General features: G+C 34.6%; 1 protein-coding gene across 1 annotated transcript in view; it reads right to left on the bottom strand.

Moving 5' to 3' along the window:
- Positions 1–22479, bottom strand: part of SLC9D1 (solute carrier family 9 member D1) — a 141140-nt gene that overhangs the window by 8876 nt on the left and 109785 nt on the right. Inside the window, exons 9-10 of the mRNA XM_077158749.1 lie at positions 11611–11806; positions 2947–3097 (exon numbers count right to left, since the gene is read on the bottom strand). Coding sequence (XP_077014864.1) covers positions 2947–3097; positions 11611–11806 — 347 coding nt within the window. The remainder of the gene's footprint in view (positions 1–2946; positions 3098–11610; positions 11807–22479) is intronic.

Here is a 22479-nt window from a genome sequence, read left to right as displayed (position 1 = left end):
CAGATTTTAATAAAGGGCCAGCACCTGCTTGACTAGGTAAAACATGGATGCTATAACATCAGGCATACAGGGCCTTCTTCTGTCATGACACTTTAAAAAGAAAAGCATTGTGAAATACTAAATCTTTTTTTCTACACTACTGAGAGAAGAAATGTATTAGTTGGATCTCTTCTATACATGCCACAAAACTAAGTCTTCTTTAATATTCAACACATCACTAAAATACTTGCTAGTTAACTATCTCTCTTTCTCTGTCACTAAATCAAAAGATGTTTAAGTATCTCCCTCAAAAACTCTTATTATTGTTTTCAGTGCCCACACAGTAAAAACCACAGACTTTGATATGGTAACAAGACCCTCTGTAATAGCATCTGTTTTAACATTCCAGCTTATCTCCTACTGCCCCTCTCTACTTAATGGGGTTTCACACTTTTGCACCTCCATGTTTTTGCTCAGGCTATTCCTTCAGCATAGAAATCCATTCTTTTCTTTTTGGTTCAAAAATCTTACTTGTTTTTGAAGGCCAGTCAAATGCAATCTCTTCTAAGCATAGCCTAAACCTCTTCAAGAATCAATGGCCACCGTGTATACATTATTTGTTGTTAAGGACTGTATAAGACTTTATTTCTTTCTCCCCTATAGGTAATTATTGCTAACAGGAAAGTCATTGATGGTAGTAATTATGTCTAATTCATCTTTATAGCTCGATGGTTCTTATAGTACATAATATTGTGTCTAGCTCAAGCAAGTATTTAATGGGTATTTATTAAAAATGGGAATCATTACTCTCATTTATTTATTTATGCCTTAATGAAGTGCATTTTAGATCTTTTGCACAAAAGTAAAGGTATCTTTCTAATTAAACAGGTGTTATCTACTTGTTACTTGTTAATCATATTAGGGTGTTAAGCTGAAGAACTCCAGAACAAAAGGATTCTGTTCCTGACTAAATTAGAGAATAAATACCTAATTGTATACAAATGTCTCAGCAGAGAAATTAACTTGAATTCCCTTTGCAATATTGAGTATAAATAGTAAAAGCAAAAACATGCAGAATTATTATTTTGTTAGATTAGAAAGCATGGTTCTTAATAAATTAAGAATATAATTTGAGCAGCAGAAAAGTAAATATGTTATAAATAAAATATTTATGGAAGTTTAGTTTTAACATAAGCAACTTTAAAAAATACATACTCAATGCAGCCCTAGCAGGCACTATGGGGTAGTAAAAACCCTAGTCAAGATGACCTAGGAGTAATTTTTTTTTTTTTTTTAAATGGGCAGGCTCTGGGAATGGAACCTGGGTGGCCGGCATGGCAGGCGAGAATCTGCCACTGAGCCACCATAGCACCGCCCCTAGGAATAATTTTATAAATGGAATGCAAGCTGGGAATGTAGTAAAAATTAATTAAGGCTGGAGGGAACTGCCTGAAAATGTAGAGCTGTGTTGCAGTAGCCATGTTTCTTGATGCTGATTGAACAATGATAAAGCTTTCACAATGTGACTCTGTGAATATGAAAACCTTGTGTCTGATGCTCCTTTTATCTACCATATCAACAAAAGAGTAGAACATATGGAATAAAAATAAATAACAGGGGGAACAAATGTTAAAATAAATTTAGTTGGAAATGCTAGTGGTAAATGAAAGCGAGGGGTAAGGGGTATGGTATGTATAACTTTTTTTTCTCTATTATCGTTTTATTTCTTTTTCTGTTGTCTTTTTATTTCTTTTTCTAAATCGATGCAAATATTCTAAGAAATGATGAATATGCAACTATGTGATGATATTAAGAATTACTGATTATATATGTAGAATGGAATGATATCTTATTGTTATTTTTTTAATTAATAAAAAAACAGATAAAAAAAAACTTAATAGATTGTATTAGACCTTATCTGGCGAGGAACTGAGAAAAAGCATGAACCTGGAACATTAGCTCAAATAATAATCAGAAATTGGCAGAATTTATTTGGCACTTTGAGGGGTCACCAGTAGACAGCAAAAAGGGAAGAGAGAGTCAAATAACAGCTGAGAGGGGGATGTTTCTGGCTCACAGATGATTTATTGGGCCTCCTCTTCCACTTTTTGTGCTCCAATTCCTTATATACCAAGTAACCTCCAGATTTTTAATCCAGTTCCCAAAATGCTCTTTTTTTTTTTTTTTAACTTTTTAATTGTATAGTATAACATATATGCAAAGCAAAGAAATAAAAAAGCAATAGTCTTCAAAGCACTCTTCAACAAGTAGTTACAGGACAAATCCCAGAGTTTGTCACAGGCTACCATACATACAATCCTCTCGGATTTTTCCTTCTAGCTGCTCCAAAATATAGGAGGCTAGAAGGCTTAAATATTTTTTTATCATCACAATCGACTTTTTTTCTCCAAATTACTCTTATTTTACCTTTGATAAAATACATGAATATTCTAACTTAATTCCTCTCCTTCAGGACTGTCTTTACTATTTGTGGCCTCTCTTATTTCCATATAAATTTCAGAATCAGCTTTTAAATTTTGACAATAGTGTCTCATTGGGAATACAATGAATCTGTAGATCAGTGATAAGCAGTGATAAAGACTTTTGTGATTTTGTTATTATCTGTCACTTCTCCAAAGACTGACCACTCAAGATACTCTGACAAAGTCAAATTGTCTTTACTGACCACTTATACTGCACATTCTTAATGCTAATAAAGTTTAATAAGCAAGAAATTAATGTCCTCTTTTTATATTTCCCTCTTTTTAAAATAAGATTTCTTCACACACTCTAGGAAAAGTATAAAATCAGTTTCTACTAGTAATCCAAACATATGCAGAATGAATTTAATTTTTATGAGAACTGCTTCTGCTATATAGAATACAGATATAAAAGACATATACAGAGCTAACCTGCAAGGGCTTACAAGTGCAATTAGAAAATCATGATATAAAGAAAAAAGATTACCTATTGATGCAAAGAAAATGATAGCCAGAAAATCACGAATAGGTTCAATATAAGACATGATCTCTTCAGTAGCCATGTGGCCTTGAGAGGAGATCAGTGCTCCAGCCAAGAAACAACCAAGTTCCATGGAAACATCTAACAGCTCTGTGATCTAAGAAAGAATGAAAGGATTAAGTTTTATACCATAAATACATACTTTTACCCTATTTATCAACATCTTACTTAAGGATTTACATCCAATGATATCCTCTTAGGTCTAGAATAACCACCACAATAAAAACAGTGAAAAAAATCTAGAAAATTAAAAAATCACTGATAAAATGTCCTATTACCCTATAAATTCCCTAACAGGAGCTTCTGCAGGGATGATTTGAGAGATCTCATGTGGAAGCTAATATTAGTTGAATTAACCATACAGGAAGAAATAATAATAATAATAATAATAATAATAATAATAATATCGGAAACAATCATTCACATAAATAAACATTTTTTGATGTGATATTTTCCAAAAGTTATTTAAATATTGTGATACATTATATTTTTACCTTGAATCAATGAACAGCCTGACTATGGCATTAAAAAACATTGTACAAGAAACTATTCCCATCATCAACCTCAAACTATTTAAAGAAAGCAGACATAGCTAACAAGCAATTAATTACCTTGTGTTTAGTGGGTTTTAAATGACATAAAATCAGAGAAAACATAAAAAAAATAGAAACAGTTAACTTAGTTTAATAATTTAAATATGTAACCTAGATTAGATAGCACAATGAAGGATCATTTTTTTTTAGGTTTTAAACTGTAGTGCTGTTAAATGCAAAGCTTAAGGCAGACTTCTTGATGAGTCATTACTGTATCAAAACAACTTTGAAGTCAATTCATTTTTATGTTGAAAAAATAAAACTATAGAAGAGTAACAACAAATAGAAAATAAACTTTAAAGAGATACAATTTACAAAAGCATGAAAAAAAAAACAAGCACACAGGAATATATCTAACAAAAGAAGTTATGACTTCAGCACATGATCTAACTCAAACTGTCTGGATCATTTAAATGACCCAAACATACGAAGCCCAGAATGGTAATACTGTATATCTTAATGTAATGCCAGGATACATCCCCGAGTATATTGAGCAGTTAGTTAAATGTAGCAAAGTTCCTTGAGGGTTGGGAGAAAAAATATGGAATTACTAAACTTCATCACTGGGAACCCCCTGATATTGTCTCAAACATTAGGGACTCTCAAATCAATAGGCCAAGTCCTTGATCTTGAGGCATGTTCTTGTGAAGCTTATTTATGTAGGGAGGAGCTCAGCCTACCTACAGCTATGCCTAAGAGTTTCTTCCAGAGAACCTCTTGTATTGCTCAAGAGGTGGCCTCTATCTCTCTAAGCCCAACTCTGCAAGTGAAAGCATTATCCTTCCCCTTAGTGGGACACAGCATACAGGGGTGAAAGCCTTCCTGGCTGAGAGAGCTCAAATAAGAGTTGACAGGCTACTCTGGAGGCTACTATTATGCAAGCTTCAGCTAGATACCGCTACTTTTCATGGTTTACCAAATCCCAACCAAAACTATTCCTGCCAATCCTAAAGAAAACCTAGGACTTCACCTGAGATTTTACAAAGGTTCCATGCACTATGATTACTTTCTAGAAAACTACAACCTCCAGATGGGTTCCGAGGCCAGATTAGTCCTGAAACTCAGGGGGACCAGCCTCTCCAGAACATCAACTAGTTCCTTCCCCTATCCCATAGGTTTGTTTTATGACCCATGATATGGTATATAGTAAATGCATCAAAGACACTTGGAAAAATGTATATTCTGCTGTTGTTGGGTGAACTATTCTTTAAGTGCCTACTAAATCTTGATGGTTAGTGGTGTTGAGTTCTTCTACATCTTTACTGATTTCTGCCTAGATTTTCTATCAATTGTTGATGTAGGGGTGCTGAAGTCTTCAATTGTGGATTTGTCTATTCTCTTTCTGGTTCTCTCAGTTTTTGCTTCACATACTTTGCAACGTCATTATTTGGTGCATACAAATTTAGAACGGCTGTCTTCTTGTTGTACTGATAATTTTATCATTAATGTCCTTCTTGGACTCAGGAAATTTTCTTTGCTCTGAAATCTACTTTATCTTACATTAACATAAAGCACCCCTGCTTTCAGGAATAATGTTGCATGATAGACCTTTTTCCATCCTTTTACTTTCATCTGCCTATATCAGATTTTAAGTAAATTTTTTTTTTTTGTAGATAGCATGTAGTTGGATATTTTAAAATCTACTCTGCCGGGTGCACGGGTGGTTCAGTGGTAGAATGCTCGCCCCTCATGCAGAAGACCACAGTTCGATTCTCACCATGCACCAAAACAAACAAACAAAAAAACCCGAAACTGCCAATTTCTCTTAATCGGTGTATTGAGATCACATATATGTAATGTAATTACTGATATGTTAGGGCTTACGTGTGCCATTTTATTTTTTGTTTTCCTGTTTTTATGCGGATTACTTGGACATTTTTTTAGCATTTCACTTTGATTTATCCATTGCATCTAAGTATATCTTTTTGTATTGCTTTTTTAAAGGTTGCTCTAGGTATTACATTATATATATGTAACTTATCACAGTCTACGTGTCATCATTTTTCCAGGTCAGGTATAAAAACTTTATCTTCCTTTATGTCCCTTTACCCTGTCATGTTTAATATACTCTTAAATTATTTCCTCTACCTACAAGTAAAACCATATCAAGCAGTGTTGTAAGTTTTGCTTCAACCATCCACCATAATTTAGCAAACTCAAGGGGAAAAGAAAAGCCTAATATATTTACCCATATTTTTGTTTACTGTGTTCTTTCATTCATCTTGATATTCCAAGGTTCCCTTGTTCATTGTTTTCTTTTTGTTTAGAGAACTTCTATTAAGTCATTCTTTTACATTGTCAGCTGGCAACAAATTCTCTTATTTTTTCTTCTGGTTGTGATGGATATATCTTGTGAGTATGAGTCTGGGTTGACATTTCTTTTCTTTCAGCACTTAAAAAATATTGTGCTACTTTCTTCTGGCACCCACATCTGATGAGAAATTCACTGCCATTTAAATTGTGCCTTACAGGTAGGGTGTTGTTTTTCTCTAACTGCTTCCAAGATTTTTTTCTTTGTCTTCAGTTTTCATAACTTTAATTATAATGTATGATGGTATAAACTTTTTTTTTGTTTATCCCGTTTCGGGTTCACTCAACTTCCTCTATCTGCAGGTTTATATCTCTTCCTAAATTTGGGAAATTTTCAGCCGTTTTCTTTTTCAGTCCCACCCTCTCCTCTCCTTCCAAGAATCCAAAAACACAAATATTAGATTTTTTGTTATACTCTCATAGCTCCTGTTAGGTTTTTTTTTCCCAGTATATTTTCTCTCTGTTGATCAAACTGAGCAATATCTATTTGTATTTTCTGATTTCTTCACTGATTCTTTCCTCTGTCCCCTGCGTTTTGCAATTGAGTCCATCCACGGGACTTTTTATTTTGGTTATTAATTTTTCAGTTTTAAAATTTCACTAGACTCTTTTTATCTTCTATTTTTTTGCTGAGACTTTCTATTTCTATATTCTATTTTTCACATTTTTCAGGTGTGTTCATAATTGCACATTAAAGCATTTTTATATGGCACTGCTTTAAAATCTTTGTCAGATAATTCCAACATAACTGTCAACCTTTCTCATTCAGTTTATCTTCTTGGTTCTTGACTAGTTCTTGGTATAATGAATGATTTTCTATTGAAACCTTAAAATTTTCACATTATGTTATGAGACACTGGATCTTATTTAAACTTTCTGTTTTAAGTGGTTTTCTTAGATATCTCTCTGACGGGGAGGGGGACAGAGGCAGAAGCATGGGTTCCCCACCTGGTCTCTATTGAAACCCAGTAAGGTAGCATGTTCCAGCTCCTTATGAGTTCTGCACTGACACTGGAGTGTAGGGAAGTGGGAAAGGGGAGCTCCTTGCTAACTGAAAGGGATAAGAGTCCTGGCTTCTTATTTGGCTTTCTCTGATTACCATGTTGGCAGGGGTATTGGGGTGCCTTGTTATCGCCTCATAAGGATGAAAGCCTAGGTTCTCTACTTTGCCTTTGCTAGTGCAGGTGGGGCCACAAATTTTTTGTGGCGTTTGGTTGAAGTAGAGTGATCACTGTCTATAAGTTTTCTGTCTTACTAGGCTACCCCCTTTTCAGGTACTTTGGTTAAAGACTAGAGTTTTGTGGTAGGAGTTTTTTTTTAATTTATTGGTGTTTTCAGGTTGCTAGCTTCTTTACCTCATGTCTGAGCTACAGGAGGCAAAAAAGAAAACTCAGAAAATCTACTGTTGTTCTCAGGCTTCAAGGTCCCCTAGTCAGTTTGCAACGTTTTCTCCATATTTTTTTATTTTTATTTATTTATGAAACATAACCACATACAAACACAAACATTCTTACCATATGATCATTCCATTCTTGTTATATAATCAATAACTCACAATATCATCACATAGTTGTATATTCATCATCATGATCATAGAACATTTGCATCAATTCAGAAAAAGAAATAAAAAGAAAACAGAAAAAAATTCATACATACCATACTCCTTACACCTCCCTTTCATTGATTACTAGCATTTCAATCTACTAAATTTATTTTAACATTTGCTCCCCTTATTATTTATTTATTTTTAATCCACATGTTTTACTCGTCTGTCGATAAGGTAGATAAAAGGAGCATCAGACACTGAAGGTTTTCACAATCACACAGTCACATTGTGAAAGCTATATCATTATACAATCATCTTCAAGAAACATGGCTACTGGAATACAGCTCTACATTTTCAGGCAGTTCCCTCCAGCCGCTCCAGTACACCTTGTGGTGATATCTACATCGTTTCCATCTTTCAGAGTCACTTATATTTGTTTTACATATAATGCCCAGGATATTTGGGAAGGTTTAGTTGTTTTTAGTGAGAAGAACAGGAAAAAGTACATCCAATCTATCACATTAGAAGTGAAAGTCTGTTAGTTTACTTACAGGGGGGATTCAACATACCTTAAAGCTCATTTTTGGGTTAATAAGATTAAAGAATATTCTGAAATATAAATATTTAGGAAATCAATTTGGAGATAAACTATCACTTCTACTTTTTAGCACAAAATCATTTTTGCCTTTGTGAAATTATGAGTCTTACTGGGTTATCAACATTAATAATTTTGAGTTATTTTAACAAAGACATTGTTAATATTTAGACTATTTATGGAAGTCTAACAACATGTCCCCACAACACAGAAAAAGTCCGTCCCTTAAATAAGGAGAATTCAGTTTTCAAAAATGAATCTTTAATATTATGGCAATAGAAGTTACACTGCTAATTAGTTTGTTATCATCAAACTGAACTAAATATGGTTTTAAAATTGTAAACCCTATATTTCAGGTGCAAAGCTCTTTGAAAGTTTTAAAAAGTAATACAATTTGATATTGGTTTCTGTGTTGCTTTTTCTTTCCCACAAGTAGATGTGGTATATATTTTTTAACTTTTCATTTGTAATCCTTCCAAACTTACGATGACTAAAGAAAACCTTTACAAACCCCGTACCGACAACTCCAGCACACTTCTAACCCTCAGATATTCAGATCCACAAATTTTAACATTTTGCCACATTTCCCATATCATTCTATATATCTACCTACCTACCTATCAATATATATTGTCTATGTATTTATCAACCCATTTTCTGAACAATTGAGTGTAGATTGTATACACCACGTGCCCTGAATACTTAATATTAAATACTATGTACATTGATATTCCAAATTTTTCATATTTTCCAATTATGTCCTTTTGAGCTTTCCTCTCTTATTAGATCCTATCCATGATCATGTGTAGCATTTGTCATAGTCTCTTTAGTTGAACTTTTTTTTCCATCTTTTTTTAAATTATAAGAACATACATACCAGGTAAACTTTCCCATCACAACTACTCTCAAGCATACCAATTAATGAGATTAATCACATTCATAATATTGTGGCATCCTCACCAGCTTCCATTATTAAAACCGTCCCCTCTCCCCAAAGAGAAACCATATACTCATTATACATTAATTTCCATTTCCCCTACTCTCTGTCCCTGGTAACGTGTACTCTAGTTTCTGTTTCTCTGAGGAAGAAATTTTCCAGTATTTTCTTTGTAGGTACCATGGAGTTAATTTAACAAATTATAAGTCTAGTTCACTCTGATACCAACTTAACTGTTTTTATATCACTTTGTACCCACTATTATGTAGTTCTTGTCAGAAAGGACGTTGATATATTTTGAGTCCCAAACCTCTAATCTGTCTTTACATTTTATGCATTTGCCTGCTAAAGCCTATTGAAAATAAAGAACAGAATAACAAAGCAAAAATACAATTGTGCTCAAATTCGCCCTATTGTTAGCGTTACAGGAAATCTCTACTTCTTCATGCAGCTTCTAACTATTACCTATTGTCCTTTCCTTAAAACCTGCAGAACTCTCTTTAGCATCTCTTTAGGGTTGGTTAAGTGGTGACAAACTCCTTCAGCTTTTATTTGTGAATTTCTTAATCTTTCCCTCATTTTTGACAGTTACAGAATTCCTGGTTGGCAGTTTTTAGTTTCAGGACCTTAAATGTCATTTCACCATCTTCTTGCCTACAGAAGTTGGCATTTTATCTTATTGAGGATCTGCTGTATGTGACATGTTGCTCTTCTCTCAGCTTTCAGAATTTTTTCTTTATTTAGGACATTTGACGTTTGACTATAATATGCTGTGGCATAGGTATATTTGGGTTTATCCTGTTAGGCATTTGCTGAGCATCTTAGATATTGATATTTCGTTTTATTTCTGAAGTTTTCAGCCATCATTTCTTTGAATATCATCTCTACTCCTTTCCTTCTTTTCTTTCAGGGACTCCCACAATGCATTTATTGGTACACTTGATGGTGCCCCACTGATTCTGCAGGCTCTGTTCACGTTTCTTCATTCTTTCTTCCTGCTTCCAAGACTGCACGATTTTTTTTAATTAATTAAAAAAAAAATTTTTTTAAATACCAAAAAACACCAAACAAACGCAAACATTCTTAACTTTTGATTGTCCATTCTACATATATAATCAGTAATTCACAAAATCATCACACAGACTGCATGATTTTAATGGTTTTATCTTCAAGTTCATCAGTTCTTCCGCCAGCTCCAATCTGCTGCTGAACCACAGTATGGAATTTTAAATTACTGTTACTGTGGTCCTCAGTTGTTCGGTTCCTTTTCAAAATGTTCATCTCTTTATTGATATTCTCTTTGTGTTCAGGTATTTTTTCCCTGATTTCCTTTAGATTTTTTGTTCGTGTTTCTGTTTAGTTTGTTGAATATGGATAGGACCATTAAAAAAATATTTTGCTGGTATAACCTAGAACTGGTCCTCCTCAATTATGGTTTGTAATGCTTTAATCTTATCCTTTGCATGTGCCATCTCTTCCTATTTTTTTGCATGTTTTATAATCTTTTGTGGAAACCTGAATATTTTGATATTTTCATGTTTTACTGCTAGGATTTGGACTTTGAGGTGTCTGTTTCTTAAGACTTTATCCAGCTTTGTTATTATAGAGCTTTCCCTGAATATCAGGATTTAATGAAAAAAAACAAAAGAAGAAGAAGAAGGAAAAGAGGAAACATCTTTCCAAGTCTTTGCAGGTTGACCTGTGCAAATGCTCTCCTTCAGGATTTATCCATACAGTGAGTTTGGAGAAGAGTGCCATGCTAAGCATAGAGCCTCCCTAGTCCTTTCTGTGCCTTCTTCTGCTCTTGGGCGTGCATGTGTAGCCTTGGAAATCCCTCATTTACACAGCTTTGAATGTACCCTCTTCCCTAGGGAACAGTTTCCTCAAGCTCCTGCGAATAGCACAGTATGTCCTATAGCCAGCAATTTCTTCTCCAGGATCCAATAGACTGCATTTCCATAGCATTCTGTAGGAGAGCTCAGTGAACCACCTTCTAAAGATAAGGCAAGTTCTGGGAAGGTAACTCCCTCAGGCTACCACCAAACAGATTGGGTGTGACATACATACTCCCACTGTGTGCATGAGGGCTACTCTGTTCCTTTCAGAATCAGGGCCAAAGCCCACAGGGAATGTGGGCCAGTTCTTTGATGACTGATGAGGGACGGTGGAGGAGCCAGCCAGGGTGCCATGAAATCCTACCATTTTAAATAAAAGTGGCATTTTTCTTGTTTTATTTCTCACTCTGTTACTGCAACCCCTTAACTATTTTTTAGAGGTTTGAGAAAGATGTTTCTGCCAGTTCTTTCTAGTTGTTCAAAAATTCTTTGGGGGGGGGGGGGATACAGCCCTGAAACATCTCACTCTGCCATCTTGACTGGGAGATTTGTTCTTCATGCATTAAAATTTTACCAAAATGTTTGAGCATGAGTCAATACAGTTAAAGAGATTTATTTCACTGAATTATATACTGATGGGTAACACAATAAACTGCGCATAAAATAAAAAAAATAAGTAAATGTTTTAAAGAGTATTAAAATTAAAAGATGAAAAGAACTGATTATAAGTTTTCAGTGAAACACACTGTTAATTAGATTATATAAATAACATATAAAGATAGTTTGAGAATTACCGTTAACATTAAAAAGATGAAAGCAGATACTCCTAAAATAAGGATTTCCTTGTTTCCTTTACTTTCCAAGTGCAGCTTTCGATAATAAGGTCCTATGAGATAAGTCTTTATAACAAGACATAAAAGAAAAACAGCAGCTAGCGAAAAGAGAATTTGACCAACCAAGACCAGTATTCGCAGTATTTCCATGATAATGCTAGAAAAGAAAAAAAAAAGACACATTATTTCATCTTCAAAACACATTTCTCTAAAACCTAGCAAAATGATCTTTTACCCCATTTTCCCTTTTAAAATATTACAAAATCGATCACCTAAATAATACACATTTTTCTCTCCAAGTGCTAAATTAAAACCTATGAGTCATTAATCTCGGAAATGGAGTTAATTGAATTCAATATAGAATTTGAACTGTTGTCAAACAATATTTAGGAATAAATACTTTTTATAGGAGTCAAAGACTTTTGACTGACTGCTTAAGCAATTTTAAGCAATGATTGAAAATAAAATCCCTCATCAAGAATTGACCCCACTTGGATACTCACATGGAAAAATAATGAAATGTGACCCTGTCATACAGCATACAAAAAATACATTAATTAATTAATTAATTAAAAAAAAGAATTAACCCCATTTGAAGTTCTATGTAGGGGAATAGCTACCCTGTAATATTACACTGTAGTTTCATTATTAGAGGTATGAAGAAAGAACACTAACAACTTTCAGCAAAATATTCTTATTCCAAACTAGAATTTTGAATTTCATATATATTATTTGGTTTATATATGTTCACATGTAGTATTTAGTTACAGAAATTTAGTTTCAGATTCTTTACTAAGCTAATTTTAGAATATAATTTACTCAGATTTCAGAACATATTAAGCCTCAGTCTGAAGACTTTCATGAGAAAGGTACTACTTTATACCTGCAGTATTTACAAAGAAGATACATTTTTAAACTTGAGCCATTCACATTTAGACAACAATTCAGTCCAAAAATTGGGTTTAAAAGGTTCTCCTCTGATGGAAAAATATACATCTGATTACTAAGGAAGTATTTGTCACTGCAATCAGGCTTAAAATAGCAGCGCTGGAAACACAGATAAGTTGCTATATGATTACTTAGGAGAATTACAACAGGGTTGTGCTTGAAGCCAGGAAAGATGGTATGAAGAAATCAATAATGGCTAAATAAGCAAAATGATAGGGAATAAATTCTTTAAAAATATTTCTGAAAGAATTCACATTTATTTATTAAGAGGATGAGCTAGTGAGAGATCAGTCTGAAGTTCTTGCAAGAACAGAAAATTATTCATTGCTATAGGATAAAATGTTAGGTTTACTCAATATTCGTGACTACTCTTCTACACTGAAGTCAAAGACCTCAGAAATATTCATTCCAGCCCCAAATTAGTCACACTTGATTCTTCTCTTTCCCTCACTCTATACACCAAGTCCATGAGCAAGTCCTCTACACCAGAACTCATGCTGAATCTGGCCCTTTTGTCCATCACTATCTTGACTCCTTCTCCAAGCTACCATCATCTTTCCCCTACATAATTCCGATAACCTCCTTACTGATTTTCTCATCTACTCTTTTTCTTAAAAAGTAAACAACACACAAACATATAAACATTCTTAACATGTTTATTTGTAATGAAATACAAATATTTCATACATGGTGTGCAGTCAATGGCTGACATAGTCATGTATTACCATATCATGATAATTTCTTTGAAAATTTACATCACTCCAGAAAAAGAAAAAAAAAAACAACCTCATACATACCACACCCCTTATCCCTCTCTCTTGTTGACAACTCGTATTTCTATCCACCCAATTTATTTTAACCTTTGTCCCTGCTATTATTTATTTTTTATCCATATTTTTTACTCATCTGTCCATAACCTAGATAAAAGGAGCATCAGACACAAGGTTTTCACAATCACACAGTGATACTGTAAAAAGTTTTATCATTATACAATCATCTTCAAGAAACAAGGCTACTGGAACACAGCTCTACAGTTTCAGGTACTTCCCTCTAGTTACTCAACTACACCATAAACTAAAAAGGGGATAACTAAATAATGCATAAGAATAACCTACAGGATAACCTCTAGACTCTGTTTGAAATCTCTTAGCCACAGACACTTTATTTTTTCTCATTTCTCTCTTCTCCCTTTTCTCAATCCCTTGATGCCAGGTTCTGGCTCATCCTGGGATTCCTGTGCCATGTTGCCAGGGAGATTTACACCTGTGGGAGTCATGTCCCATGTAGGAGGGTAGAGCAGTGAGCTGCCATGTCAACTTAGAGAGAGAAGGCATATCTGAGCAACAAAAGAGGTTCTCTGGGGGGTGGGTGGGTGACTCTTAGGCCTCATTTTAATAGGTTTAGGCTACCCTTTGAGAAATAAGTTTCATAGGGGTGAACCCCAATATCAAGGGCTCATCCTGTTGATTTAGTTGTCCCCATTGTGAGAATATCAGAAATTCTCCAAATGAAGAATCTGACTATTTCCCCCTTTCTCCCCATTCCCACAAGGGGACTTTGCAAATATTTTTTTATTCACTGTCCAAATCAATATGGGATTTATCAGGACATCACACTAACCTGGACAAACCAACAATGATTTTCTCATCTACTCTTGCCCCAATACAATCTACTCTACACAGAGGCCAAAGTGTGTTAAGTACATGAAGCAGATGTTCAAAAGCTTCCCAGGACATTTAAGTGAAACCCAAACTCCTTCAACCACTTGAACACTTTATCTCACACCGCTCTCTCCTCATCCACAAAGCAGGATTTAGTAGCCTGCACTTTCTTACCTCAACAGGCCAAGTTCCTTCTAGGGCTAGGGTGGTGCACCAGTCTCCCTTTACTGGAGTGCTCTTCCCCAAATTCTCCTTACGTGCCTTAGCTGTGTTCTTCAGATTTTATCCTAAATATTAACTATTCAGAGGCCTCTGTCAATCTGACCTTGTCATCCTTTATTCATGAATTCGTCACACTATTTTAATTCTCTTCAATGCACCTATGTATAATAGATGTATTTTTCTTGTTTACCATGTACTTAATCATCACTTATTATCTTTCTCAAACAGAATGACAGCTCCACCAGAAGAAGGACATTCTCTAAGTGCATGGCATGTAAGTGTTCTTGTTTCAGTCCAATTTTATTTAGCTAAAGAGATAGATAGGCAATTAAAATTTGGATTTTTCATAATAATATTTACAACAACTCTATTAAATAAGTACTATTCTTATTCTACAAATAAGAAAACAGGGGTAGAGGATAAGTAACTTATTCAAGGTCACACACACTAAGTGGCAAAGCTGGGAACGAATTCCAACAGCCTGGCTCTGAACCCTGTGCTTAAACACTCTATGAGTTGCCCTACAATTACCATTTCTAGATTTTGAACTAATATATATTTTCCTTCAAGAAGGTAGTGTAAGACACTTCTAGGAACATTTCCCTTTAGAGATAACTAAATAAAAGGGCAGATTCAATTCGCTTGGAACTCTGGAGGATGACACAGACTGGGGAAAGACTATAAATGCTGAATCAAAGGAAAAAGAAAGAAAACACATCAAATTAAAAAAGAGGAAGAGCATGCGGGACTTGCCTTGACTCCTCCCTACAAGCAAGGCAGTTAAGAGATTCATAGCAGGAGTGCTCTGGCCCAGGCACCTCCTGCCATGGTCACTGACCACAGAGCCACCCACATCAGCAACTTAAAGAATCCTATGCACATTCAGGCATGGGCAGTTAGCAGAGTGCAATGTGTATACAAAGTGACTCCCCAGAAACCAGAGTGACCAGCAGCAGAATTACAGGCAAGTTGTGCACACTACCAGTTGGGTTCCTAATTGCTAGTGAACCTAAACAAAACTTGAGTGATTTTCTTTTTCTTTTTATTAGAGAAGTTGCAGATTTACAGTACAATCATGCATAAAACAAAGCATCTCCATATACCAACCTACCACAAACACCCTGCAATTTGTTACAACTGGTAATAACATGTTTTTATAATTGTACTATTAATTAGTCCATGGTTTAACTTAGGGTTCATTGTTTGTGTAGTGTAGTTCCGTGGATTTTTTTTTTTAATTTCATTCTGTCACCATCTATACAATCTAACATGTCCACTTTTAATCATATTCAGATATAGATTTCAGTGCTGTTACATGCGTTCACAATGTGTTTTGCCATCACACCATCCATAACCAAATATTATCACCATTCCAAACAGGACCCTTGGGCATTTTAAGCCCTGATTTCCCATTCCGTATCACCACTGTACCCTGTGGTAGTCTATATTCTGGATTCTGACTCTTTAGATTTACTTGTCCTTTTGCATCTGGCTCATTTCATTCAACATGATGTCTTCACAAGGTTCATCCATGTTGTTGCAGGTATAATGACTGCATTCCTTTTACGGTTGAATAGTATTCCATTGTATGTATATATCACATTTTACTTATCCATTCATTGGTTGATGGATACTTGATTACGTCTGTCTTTTGGCAATTTTGAATAATGCTATGAAAATTTCGATTCTTTTGGGTATATATCTAGCAGTGAGACTCCTGGGTCATACGGTAGTTCTACTATTTAGCTTTCTAAGGAACTGCCAAACTGTCTTCCATGGTGACTACACTATTTTACATTGCCACCAGCAATGAATGAGTGCTCCTATTTCTCCACATCCCGTCCAAAACTCGTTATTGTCTGTTGTTTCAATAGCAGCCAATCTAGTAGATGTGAAATGCTACATCATCTCAACTTGAATTTCCCTGAAGGCTAGTGACATTGAGCATTTTCTCACGTGCTTTCTGTCCATTTGTATATCTACTCTGGAGAGATGCCTGTTCAAGTCTTTTGCCTATTCTTAAATTGGTTTGTCTGCTTTTTTGTTAAGTAGAAAGATTTCTTTATATATACTGGATATTAATCATTTATCAAATACATAGTTTCCAAACATTTTCTCCCATTGAGGAAGTTATCTTTTTTACTTTCATGATAAAGTCTTTTGAGGAACAAAATTTTTTATTTTAACGATGTCCAATTTATCTATATTTTCTTTTGTTCTTGTGCTTTGGGTATAAAGTCTAAGAAACCACTGCCTAACACAAGGTCCGGAAGACGCTTCCCTATGCTTTCTACTAGGAGTTTGATACTTCTGTTATATTTAGGTTTTTGATCCATTTTGAGTTGATATCTGTATATGGTGGGAAGTAGTGGTATCCTTTTTTTGTAAATGGAGATCCAGTTTTCCCAACATCATTTGTTGAAGAGATTATTCTTTCCCACGCAAATAGTCCTTGCCATTTTGTAAAAAAAAAATCAGTTGGCCATAAATGTAAGGGTTGCTTTCTGAGCTCTCAATTTGAATATATTGGTCTGTATGTCTGTCCTTGTGCCAGCACCATGCTGTCTGACTACCATGACTTTGTAATAAGTTTAAAAATCGGGAAGTGTGAGTCATCCAAATTCAATCTTCTTTTTCAAAATGGCTTTAGCTTTCTGGGGCCCCTTACTCTTCCATATAAATTTGGTGATTGGGTTTTCCATTTTTGCAAAGAAGTTTGTTGGAATTTTGATTGGATTTGCAGTTGCTTACCTATCTACATTGCTTTGGGTAGGATTGACATCTGAACAATATTTAGTCTTCCAATTCAGGAACACAGAATGTCTTTCCGTTTATCTAGATCTTTAATTTCTTTTAGCAATGTTTTGTAGTTTTCTGTGTACAAATCCTTTACATCCTTGGTTAGGTTTATTCCTAGAGATTTGATTATTTTAGGTGCTATTGTGAATGCAATTTTTTCCTTGATTTCTTCTTCCAGTTATTCATTGCTTGTATACAGAAACACTATTGATTCTTCGGTGAACTTGTACCCTGCCATTTTTCCAAATTCATTTTTTTGCCTCAAGACCTTTGTTGTGGGTTTTACAGGATTTTCTGTATTCAGGATCATGTTACTTGCAGATAAGGAAAGTTTTACTTTCCAATTTGGATGCCTTTATTTGTTCCCCTTCCCTAATTTCTCTGGCAAGAAATTCCTGTACAATGTTGAATAATAGTGGTGACAGTGGGCATTCTTGTTTTATTCCAGCTCTTTGAGGGAAAGCTTTCGTTCTTTCACCATTAAGTAGGATGTTAACTGTGGACTTCTTATATATGCCCTTGATTACACTGAAGAAGATTCCTTCCATTCCTAGTGTTTTAAGTGTTTTTATTGAGGAGTGCTGGATTTTGTCAACTGCCTTTTCTGCATCAACTGAGATTATCATGGAGGTATTTTTCCCTCATTGTGTTAATGTGGTGTATTATATTAATTGATTTATGTTGAATCAACCTTGCACAACAAAGATAAATCCCAATTGATCATGGTGTATAATTCTTTTAATATATTGTTGAATTCTGTTTGTTAGCATTTTGTTGAGGATGTTTGCATCAGTATTCATAAGTTAGTGGGTCTGTAGTTTTCTTTTCTTGTGCTATCTTTATCTGGCTTTGGCATGAGGGTAATACTGGCTTCACAGAATGAATTAGGGAGTGTTCCCTCCTCTTCAATTTTTGGTAAGGGTCTGAGGAAATTTAGAGTTATGCCTTGTTGGAACGCTGGTAGAATTTTCCCTGTGGGAAGCCATCCGGTCCTGGGTTTTTCTTTGTTACGAGGTTTTTGATGACTGATTCAATCCCTTTACTAATAATTGGTTTGTTGAGATCTTCTATTTCTTCTTCAACGTGAAGGTAGTCGCTACATTTTAAAAAATGTGTTCATTTCATCTAGGTTATCATATTTATTGGTGTCCAGGTAGTAACGTCCCCCTTATCATTTCTGATTTTCGGGATTTGCATCCTCTGTCTTTTTTTTTGTCAGTCTAGCTAAAGGTTTGTCCATTTAATTGATTTTTTTTTAAAGAAAAAAACTTTTGGTTTTATTGATTCTCTCTACTGTGTTTTTTCCCCTATTGTGTTTTGTTTTCTATTTCATTTATCTAACTCTATTTTCTTTCTTTTACTTGCTTTTAGTTTTTTTTTTTTTTCCCCTAGTTCTTTCTTCCAGTTTCGAGGTAGGTCTCTGATTTGAAGTCTTTCTTCTTTTTTAATGTAAGCAAGTAGAGCTATAAATTTCCCTCTCTGCACTGCCTTTTCTGCATCCCATGAGTTTTGGTATGTTGTATTTTCATTCACCTCAAGATATTTCCTAATTTTGCTTGTAATTTCCTCTTTAACCCATTGATTGTTTAAGTTCCACATATCTGTGCATTTTCCTTTGCTCCCCCTGTTACTGATTCCTGGTTTCATTCCATTGTGGTCAGAGAATTGACATTGGGTGATTTCAGTGTTTTAAAAAATTTACTGAGACTTGTTTTGTGACTAATGTATAGTCTATCTTGGAGAACGATCCATGTGTACTTGAGAAGAACGTGTATTCTGTTTTTATTGGGTGAAGTGTGCTATATATTTCTGCTAGGTAGAGTTAGAGTATTGTTCAAGTCTTTTATTTCCTCATTGATCTTCTGACTAGATGTTCCATGCATTACTGAAAGCAATGTTTTAAGTCTCCTACTATTAATATAGAACTGTCAGTTTCTCCCTTCAAATCTGTCCTGTATTAGCTTTATATATTTTGTGCTCTGCTGTATTGTGGGGAGATGTCTAATAACAGATCAATCTCTACTTTTTATTGGTCTGTTGAGATCTTCTGCTTCTTCTTAAGTCAGTGTATGCTGCTAGGAATTAGCCCATTTGATCTAGGTTATCTCATTTGTTGACATACCACAGTTTATAGTACCTCCTATGGGCTTATTTCTGTGCGGGTGGCAATAATGCCTCCTAGGAAGATTTTAGTTTTGCATCTTTCTTTTTTGTGTGTCAGAATAGCTAAAGGACTGTCAATTTCATTGATTTTTCAAAAATCAACTTTTGTTTTCATTTTTTTCTCTACTCTCTTTTTGTTCTCTATTTTATTGATCTCTGTAGTATCTTTGTTATTTCATTACTTGTGGTTGTTTTGTATTTAGTTTGCTCTTCTTTTTCTAATTCCTCTAGGTGTGAGGTTAGGCCTGTGTTTTTTTTTTTAATGTAAGCATTTAGAGCTATAAATTCCTCTTGAAGTTCAGCCTTTACTGTGTCCCATAATTTTCATACATTGTGTTTTTCTTCTCACTCATCTCAAGATATTTCCTAATTTCCCTTGTGATTTCTTCTTTGACTCATTAATTGCTTATGAGTGTGTTGCTTATATTTCCACCTACTTGCGGATTTACCAGTTATCTCTCTGTTATTTATTGCTGCATTCATTCCACTGTGGTCAGAGATGCTTTCTATAATTTCAATTTTTAAAAATTGAGACTTATTCTGTGACCTAATGTGGTCTATCCTGGAGAATTACTTATGTGCACTTGAGAGGACTCTATAGTCTTCTGTTTTTGAATACAGTGTTCTGTATATGTGTTAGGTCTAGTTCATTTATAGCATTGTTAGTGCTCTCAGCTTCCTTACTGATCCTCTGTCTAGATATTCTATTCATTGATGAAAGTGGTATAAGTCTCCAACTATTATTGTAGAAGTGCCTATTTCTCTCTTAAGTTCTGTTAATGTTTGCCTCATGTATTTTGGGGCACTGTGGTTAGGTGCATACATGTTTATGAATGTTATTTCTTCTTGGTGGATTGACCCTTTTGTTCTTTATTGCCTCTTGTAACAGTTTTGAATTAAAGTCTATTTTGTATGATAGTAGTATAGCTAGCTACCCAGCTCTCATTAGGTATTTGGATTATGCATTTCTATCCATTCCGCCAATTTGTGTCTTTTAATTGGGGAGCTTAATCCATTTATATTCTGATACATACCGATAAGGCAGGACTTCCTTCAGGCATTTTGTTCCTTGTTTCTTTTATATTCTATATATTTTTTGTCCCTGTTTTCCTTTATTGTGGCTTCCTTTTCTGTATCTTTTGCAATGTATCTGATTTATCCCTTTCTCAATTTTGTTTCTTTCTATATTTTAAATGCTTTCTTTGTGGTTATCCTGGAATTTGCATTGAATATATCAACTTAACATTAATGTTGATATCTTCAATGCAAAAAAAATATATAATACCTCTGTTTTCCTTTTTTTAACGTTGTTTTTGTCACATATTACTTCTTTTTTATTTTCACTTTTTTTAATTGTGCTTTTGTCACACATTACTTCTATATTTTGTGTGCCCATGACATGGACATATGATTATTTCTTATTCTGTTGTATTCTAAATTTGATAGAAAGAGTAATGTAGTGAGGATACCTTACTATTATGTCTTGAACTTATCCTGTATAAATTTACTTTTACTGCAGATTTTCATTTTGTCATACTGCTCCAAGATAGTATTTCCTGCCTTTTCCTTTCAATCTGAAGAGCTCCCTTTAGCATTTCTTTTAGGGCAGGTTTCTTGGTAACAAACATTATCAGATGTTGTTTATTCATGAACATATTAATCTCCCCCTCATTTTTTAAATTTTATTTTACTTTTTTTTTTTTTTTTTACATGGGCAGGCACTGGGAATTTCAGAACCTGGGTCTCTGGCATGGCAGGCAAGAACTCTGCCACTGAGCCACTGCTGCCCACCCTCTCCCTCATTTTTGAAGGACAGATTGTTCTTAAAAAATTTTTTGTTGGGCAGTTTTTCTCCTTCAGTATTTTAAATAAATCAAACCACTGCCTTCTCACCTCCATGATTTCTGATGAGAAAATGGTGCTTAATCTTAACGAGGATCCCTTGTATGTGACAAACTGATTTTCTTTTGCTGCTTTCAGAACTATCTCTATTGGCATTTGATATTCTGAGCAGTATGTATGTATCTTGGAATACTTCTATTATGGTATCCTTTCTGGAGTTTGTTTTCTTTCTAATATATGTGTATTTATGTCTTTTGTAATATTTGAGAACGTTTCATTCATTATTTCCTCAAATATTCTTTCTGCTTGTTATTCCTTCTTCTCTCCTTCTGGGACTCCCATGCATTTGCTTCATGATGTCCCACGTGTCCTTTAGGCTCTGCTAAATTTTTGGGGGGGAGGGGTGCATGGGCCAGGAATTGAACCCAGGTCTCCTGTGTGGCAGACAAGCATTCTAGCACTAAGCCACCTGTGCAATCAACCTTTTGCTCAATTTTTTTCACTCTCTTTTTTTTGATTGTCATGTCTTCCAATGTGCTCATTGTTTTTTTGTCTGTTCAAATCTGCTGTTGAATGAACAGTTTATTTTTCATTTCCATTATTGTTTTTTATCCCTATAAATTCTGTTATGTTCCTTTTTAAACTTTCTAATTTTTTTCACATATAATTTTCTTTACTTCCTTTAGTTTCTTATCCATATTTAGTTTATTTCTATCCATATTTTCCTTTAGCTCCTATAACTGTTTTAGGAGATTTGACTGAACATCTTTGATTAGTTGTTCCACTGTCAGTGTTAACTGTAAAATTTTAATTTGTTCTCTTGAATGTGCCATCTCTTTCGCTTCTTTGTATGGCTTGTGATCTTTTGTTGATAACTGGACATTTGATTGTTTGATATACTAACTCTAGAAGGCAGTTTCTCCTTCTTACCTAGGGTTTTAGTTTAGACAGCCTTTGTGTTAAGGCTCTTCTTTAACACTTGGTCCAGTTTACACTGAATGTTAAGAGCAGCCTGTGTTTAAGAATTTGGATTTTCTCAGGTCTTTTTGCATCTGTGTTTTCTCTGGATATGCACAGTAACTTCTGAGACCACCCTATTATATGTGACTATTTCCTCTTTGGGAGAGGATTTCCTTTCCTCTGTTCCTCCTCTGGGAGTCTTGGGCTGTTCACTTTGCTTTTATGCAAATTTTCT

This window comes from Tamandua tetradactyla, chromosome 4, assembly GCF_023851605.1.
Source record: "Tamandua tetradactyla isolate mTamTet1 chromosome 4, mTamTet1.pri, whole genome shotgun sequence".
Lineage (NCBI taxonomy): Eukaryota > Metazoa > Chordata > Mammalia > Pilosa > Myrmecophagidae > Tamandua > Tamandua tetradactyla.
Note: the sequence above shows the minus strand (reverse complement) of the source record. Positions and strands in the feature narration are given on the sequence as shown.